Below are 7,270 nucleotides of genomic sequence, written 5' to 3' on the forward strand. Positions count from 1 at the left end.
CCGGTCCAGATAGGGTTGAAACACTCTGTTCATCAGATCCATAAAAGCTGCTGGTGCATTTGTTAGTCCAAAAGGCATTACCAGGAACTCGTAATGACCATAATGACTTCTAAATGTCGTCTTGTGCACATCGGCCTCTTTAACTCTCAGTTGGTGATACCCTGATCGAAGATCTATTTTAAAGAAAACCAATGCTCTTTGCAGTTGGTCGAACAGATCATCAATCCTTATTAGAGAGTATTTGTTCTTAATGGTCAGTTTATTCAGTTGTTTGTAGATGATACACATACACATGGATCCATCCTTCTTTTTCACAAATAAGACTGGTGCTCACCACGGAGACGCACTAGGTCAGATAAACCCACGGTCCAGTAGCTCTTGAATCTGGGCCTTAAGCTCCACAAGCTTTTTCGGTGCCACTCTGTAAGGCACGATAGACACCGGAGCCGTACCAGGAATGAGCTCAATCCTAAACCCCACTTCACATTTTGAAGGTAACCTTGGTAAGTCTTCAGGAAAAACGTCTAGAAAATCCTTAACTGTTTTGATATCCTTCACCGAAGAGTCCCTAACATCTGAAACACTGAAGTAGGCTAAGAATGCCTCACAACCCTTGCGAACCAATTTCTCGGCCCTTAGTCCAGAAATTACATTACTCAAATAGTTTCGTCGCTCCCCAATTACCACTACCCCCTCATCTGCCTCAATTCTCAATAAAACCCGTTTAGTGGCACAATCCAAGCTTACCTGAGGTTTAACTAACCAATCCATGCCCACTATTAGGTCGAACTCTCTGAAAGGCAGCTCCATAAGATCGGCCAGAAAGATAACTCCTTGTATCTCCAAGGGAACATCTCTAAACACCTTATTAATCCAAATGGGCTACCCTAGTGGACTTAGAACAGTAATCTCACTCATAGTGTTTTCAGCCATAAAACCCAATATCTTAGACACAGAGCATGCTATGTATGAATGAGTAGACCCCATACAATCAATGCAGTATAAGGTATATTATGGATAAAGAACGTACCTGTAATGACATCTGGAGTATCCCCGTCCTCTTGGAGATGTGCAACATAAACCAGCATTGGCTGCCTTGCCTAAGTATGACCAGCACCTCTGCCTTGTGCTCAACGACCACGGCCCACACCATTTCCACCTCTGGCCTGACCACAGCCTCTCGATGGCTGCTGACCACCTCGCTAAACATTACCAAAACCAATAGCTTGCATCTGCTCAGGCCTCCATGGACAATCCTTGACACGGTGCTCTAATGATCTGCATCTCAAAATGCACCTATTTTTTTCAAACATTCGCCCTGATGGCGTTTATTGCAATCAGCACAAAACTACGATCAAGTAGTAGCAGTAGCAAGGGTCTTAACTCTGGTTGGTCCCTCAGCTCTGGGCTTTTTTTAAACCTCTGAAAAGAATTTGAGGGCTCAGCATCCCTCTTACCTCTACCTTTCTCTCTGTTCTGGCGCTCAGCACGCGTCACATCCTTGGCAATTTTTACCTTGTCAACCAGTGCTGCGAAATCCTGCTCCCTCTAAGGAGCTATCAGAACCCTTAAACCATCTCTGAGGCTATCCTCAAATCGAACACACCGCTCGTATTTTGTTACCACCATTCCACGTGCATAGTGGCTCAATCGTAAAAATTCAGCCTCATATTCAGCCATTGTCCTATCCCCCTGAGTTAAGTTCAGAAATTCCCTTCTACTGGCATCTACATAGCTAGCATCCACATACTTAGCCTGGAAAGTAGTCTTGAAAAACTCCGAGGCCAACCGATCGGCTTGAGTTCCCTCTTTGACGGTAAGCCACCACTGGTAGGCCTCATCTCTCAACAGTGATACTGCACCTTTTAATTTTTGCTCAGGGGTGCAGTTGAGGTCAGCCATGATCCTCCCTGCGGCCTCGATCCAATATTCAGCCACATTAGGGGCAACTCCAGTAATACCCCTAAAAATCTCTACCCCATTAGACCTTAGTCGTTCCGTAACCAACCCACGACGCACTTTGCCAGTACTAGGCCCAACGACCTTTTCCAGAATCCTCAACATTGCTTGGGACAATACATCATCCCCAGCTACTCTATTTTGAGACCCTATCTCAGCCATAGGTAAAGCTGGTGCCTCTCTAACTTCCTCATTGGCTGGTTTCCAAAAGACGAAGACCCAGCCCTAGCACCTCTACGGCCTCTGCTGCACCCTCTACCACGAGTACCTTTAGTGCTTATTATCCAATCGCGCTTTTATATGTATTAAAATTTTTCTGCCAGTCAATTTATTGTTCCAGTGTTTACTACTGATATCTTGTTTTCGCGGTTCGTATTCTTACTACGGTTCGTAGTTTTACTCTAACTAAAAAAATTTTAGTATAGTTTTACCACCTAAAGTAGTCTTAGTAATAACATTTCAATATTATCCTTTCAAAATAAACAATCAGAAAGCTTACTAGATCGATGCGAAGACTCGGTGTACCGCTCCTTCAGTATAACGTTTTCAAATAATTATAACAATGTTGTTGAAAATTCTACGTTTTTGAAAAATCCAAACCCACAGTTGAGTTTTGTAACCTGGTTCTGATACCACTAAATGTAACACCCCAAACCTGGCCTAGACGTTATGGCCGAATTCGTGATGTCATATTGGAGCATTTTTCCTAAACATTAATTGCGTGAAAATTCATTTTACATAGAACTCCATTAGGTTTTTAACCAAAGTTTAGGATGCCCGATTCATTGTGAAAACTTAAGTTGTTCTCGCAAAACATTAGTTATATTAGTTTGTTATTAAATTTTAAAACAGTGTTTGTTGCAGAAACTTTCAAACTGTGATGCATAAACGTGGTGTTTTAAGGAAAACATTTGTTTATGTTTCTTTTTTGAACATCCGTGGCCTACTACTACCTGATTAAATTTTCAAGTAATTAAATCCCCAAATAAATATAAAAATAAAATTAAAGAGGCCTTATTACAAAATGAAAACCCAAAAATAAAATCTTAATTATAATATTTAAAGAAACTTCGTCGAGTGGCCACCTCCGAGTCCTCCGTCGCCTCGATCCATCTAAGCATGGGGAATTCATGCACAGTTAACAGATGGGTGAGTTTACAAAACTCACTGTGAAATCCCATAAAAGTAAACAGTCAAAGTAACCACAATTTGGGCCTAAGCCCTTTCAGTTTTAGTTAGGAGCCATAGCCCCCCTTTCGGTAGCAGTAGCAGTTTGGGCCTGAGCCCATTTCAATAACAGTGGCAGTCTCGGTCCTAGCCAATTTTAATACAATATGAAAACAAATAATCCTACCCAATCCATCTGCTATACACCATATTTGTACCAACCCCACACACTATGTGGGGATAAAATCGACCCACCTAGCCCTACACACCAAGTCGTGCCGGTTGCAGCACTAAAATAGTATTTATAACAGAGATGCCAGAATAGGCGTATAGCATTTTAGTACACGTCCTCTAACATCATAAATCCCACCCCATGCAATGCAACATAATATAAATGTACATACAGTAAAAATGGCATGCTTAAACAATCATACATCACATAGGGATAAAACAATCATCTTACCAAAATAAGGGCCTAGGTATATTTATCTGCCCAACAGAAGGTACACAGTCGTCTTGGGGGACCCGTGCAACCTTAACAGTCAATCAGTGATAATGGGCCTACAAACCATTTATTTGGGCCTATGGGGGCCCATATGCTCGTATGGCCCATATAGCCCAGAAATGGCCTTAGCCGTGTGGTTTACACATCCTAGCCAAAAATTTACCATGCTTTTGTGAAATTTTCCTGCGTGGGGCCCACAGGCCCATTGGGCCTACATAGCCCAGTTTGGCCTAAAATGGCCCAGTATCGTTTTGGTCCATAAAATCGCTCATGGCCATCTCATCGCCCACACGGCCATAGTTTACTCCTAGGCCTGCCACACTGGCGGCCACACGCCCGTGTGGTGGCGGCAGCCCACTTTTTGGCTTTTCGGCTTTCCCACCGATCTATGTTAGTAGCATTGTAGGTACACACACCTGATTGCGAAATCGCCTAACGGGCCCATGAGTACTCCAATCTGTTTCAAGTGGAAGGTTCGGTTAATAGGCTAAAATCGAATTAAAGCAACCTAAACAAAACACTTTTCCATATTCTTACCTATCCCTTACCTTGACCGATCCACAAACTGTTGTAAGCAACCCCTTTTTTTTCCAATCCTTACAGACTACCTACAACCATACGTCCCTTGTAAACTATTACCTCACTCAATCCATTAGACAAACTATAAAGAACTTACCAAACTTGTAGACTAAGAGTGAGGGATAGCAGTACTCGGCCAACACCCCAATGCACACCTTAACTCCAAGGCTCGAGATGCACAATCTCGCTCCCTACAAGGAAACATCAAAAAGGAGAGTTATTAAAGAAGATTATTTTAGCCAAAACCAAAGAGGGAAAGAGAGAAATAAAATTATGAAAAGGGAGAAAGAACCTTGTCTTGACCCTTAACCGATTGCTCAAGAACCCACTTCAAAAGTCAAAACACGACAGGTGTTGAGAGAGATGTAAAGGGGTTTGCCTTCAAGAGAAAATAGTGTCAGCTCAGAAGAAAAAGAAGAAAAGCTAATAGAGATTCGACAAGGGTTAAGAAGGTAGAAAATGACTAAGAAGAAGAAAAAAGTATTCGGCTAAAGACCAAAAGAGAAGGTGAAAGTTGATGACCGATTGGAAGGGAGAGAATGAAGGTTTAGCAAGTGGTGAAGAAGATTAAGAGAAGAAAAAGAAGAAGGTCAATTACTCAAGCACAAACTTAAAGACAAAACCACAATAGGATAGTATACAGAGTGCCCGAGTGGTCACCAGTATCGTCAGCTACCATCCAAGAGAATAACCGAAAGAGAAACAGGCATGAAAGTAGACATAGGAAAAATGATGATTATCCAAATGGAGAACACAAGATTACACTTTCGGCACTAAGAGAATGGCTGAATGATTAGGTGCACTAACTCAAACCAAAAGATAGAGGAGAGTCCTCATTTGGCACTACACTCCCACACTTCCCAAATCCTTAATTTTCCTCCTTCAAAACCTCCCCATATCACTCAACCGATAACTCCCCTATCTACTCCCACGAAACTATCCTCAAATTCGGCTATTCATCCTCACTCAACCACTCCAACATTAGAGTTTCGGTCAACCTCAACTTCCTACATTGCAAGAGCAGTAAAATAGAACACCTTTGCGCATAAGAGGACTCGAACTCAAGACCCTTAAGCATCCTAACAGGCCACTTACCACTAGACTAGCAGGCCTTTTATGTCATGCAAGCCCCACATTAATTTAAAAGCCCACTAGCTGCAGACAAGAATTTATTCAATTAAGAGCAAAATTTTGCTCAAGCCAAGGCTTGAACCCATGACTTCCCAGACATTTCCTGTAACACCCCAAACCCAGCGTAGAAGTTAGGCCTGAATCTGACGTGTCACATTGAAGTGTTTTTCAAAAACCATGTTTTCATTAAAAACCCTTCTTATTGGAAAACTTGAGTAAAATCCCAGTTACGTTAGTTTATCTTATAAAGTGGTACATTGAAAAGTTATTAATTCTATTCCCAAAATTTCTTTTAAATTGCGAAAGCTAATTTTAAAAGTAACTGATTTACGAAAATGTGATGTTAGCGAAACCGTTTCGAGAATGTTGTGAAAACGTAGTGTTGTTTAAAAATAGTTATAAATCGAAGTAAATAAAACCCAAAGTTAAAATCCAGAAACTTTAAGAGGCCTTATTACAAAAGTTGAAAACTGAAAACGGAATCTAAAACATAAATAAAGTCCAAAGGTAGTCGTGTGGCCATCTCCGAGTCCTTCGCAGAACCGATCCTCCTAATGTTAGGGATTACCTGCATAGTTAATAAATAGGGTGAGTTTATGAAAACTCAGTGTGTAATCCCCTTACTAGAGTAACAGTCAATGTACCGAAATAGAAACAGAAATAGTCTGGGCCAGAGCCCTTTAGCAATAATAGTACAGTCCAGTTCAAAGCATACGTGGGCCAAAGCTCATTAAAATATCATTTGGGTCACAAACCATAACAGAATCAATTAGGCCTAGCCCAAACAAAATGTATGAATGCACGAATGCATGCTAACCCATCCAACCCTGCACTTGCCTCCGTTCAACCCTGCACTACGTTTGGGGAATAACTCACCCACGCTATCCCTACAATTACAATATTAGCACCAGTTGTGGGCACTAACTAAAATCCCAGCAAAGGTGCTAGTATATATGCGGCTCTAAGCCTTCAGTAGCGGTATTATAATTGGAACAAAGCCATCGGTAACTGTAATAAATTTGGTGCATAGCCATTACTGACGGTAATATAATCGGCACACAACCATGAGTAAATATGATCGATACAGAGTCATTAATAAATATGATAGGCACATAGACACTAGTAAATACGATTTGCACAAAGCCATAATCAACATAGCATAGAGCCATATTTAGGTTGGCACAGAGCCATAATTAGATTAAGCAGCACTAAGCTGTCCATTGGTCCACAATCGTCTCGTGGGACCCGTGCAACCTTAACAAATCAATACTGGATCCACAGTCATCTCGTACGACCCATGCGATCCTATCAGAACTTCCACCGTATCAATGTCCCAACCCCATGCAATATGTCGTGTATGTCATGCTTAATCATCACACATGTATGTAAAATGGCCATGCTTAGTAACAATCATTTAAACATTTATTAAAGCATATCAGTTGTACAACCACCGTTAAGTCAGTTAAAACACAGTCATAGATCATAGTCAAATCGGTCAAATTCATAGTCTAAGTCAGTCATTTACCTACAAGGGCAAAATAGTCAGTTTACCCTACAAGGGTATTTCAGTAATTTTTCACTATAAGGGTATTTTGGTAATTTGAAAAATCAAGGGTATTTCATTAATTTTACAAATAAGGGGTATCTCGATAATTTTACAAACCGAGGGTATTTCGATAATTTTACAAACTGGGGGTATTTCGGTAATTTTACACTACAAGGGTATTTCAGTAACTTTACAAATTGGGGGTATTTCAATAATTTTACAAATTAGGGGTATTTTGGTAATTTTACACTAGAAGGGTATTTTGGTAATTTTACAAATCGAGGGTATTTTGGTAATTTTACAAACTAGGGGTATTTTGGTAATTTTACAAATTAGGGGTATTTTGGTAATTTTACAAATCGGGGGTATTTCAGTAATTTTAC

The 7,270-nt window shown here is 40.7% G+C and overlaps 1 protein-coding gene across 1 annotated transcript; it reads right to left on the minus strand.

Moving 5' to 3' along the window:
* Positions 1-351: 351 nt before the first annotated feature.
* LOC121212309 (uncharacterized) lies at positions 352-1,902 on the minus strand. Its single transcript, XM_041084767.1, has 4 exons — positions 1,624-1,902; positions 1,312-1,539; positions 1,031-1,198; positions 352-864 (listed from the first exon to the last, which is right to left on the minus strand). Exons 1-4 carry the CDS (start codon positions 1,900-1,902, stop codon positions 352-354), a joined length of 1,188 nt encoding a protein of 395 aa, XP_040940701.1.
* Between the last annotated feature and the right edge of the window lie 5,368 nt (positions 1,903-7,270).

The sequence above is a fragment of the Gossypium hirsutum genome, chromosome A13 (genome assembly GCF_007990345.1).
Source record: "Gossypium hirsutum isolate 1008001.06 chromosome A13, Gossypium_hirsutum_v2.1, whole genome shotgun sequence".
In the NCBI taxonomy this organism is placed as follows: domain Eukaryota; kingdom Viridiplantae; phylum Streptophyta; class Magnoliopsida; order Malvales; family Malvaceae; genus Gossypium; species Gossypium hirsutum.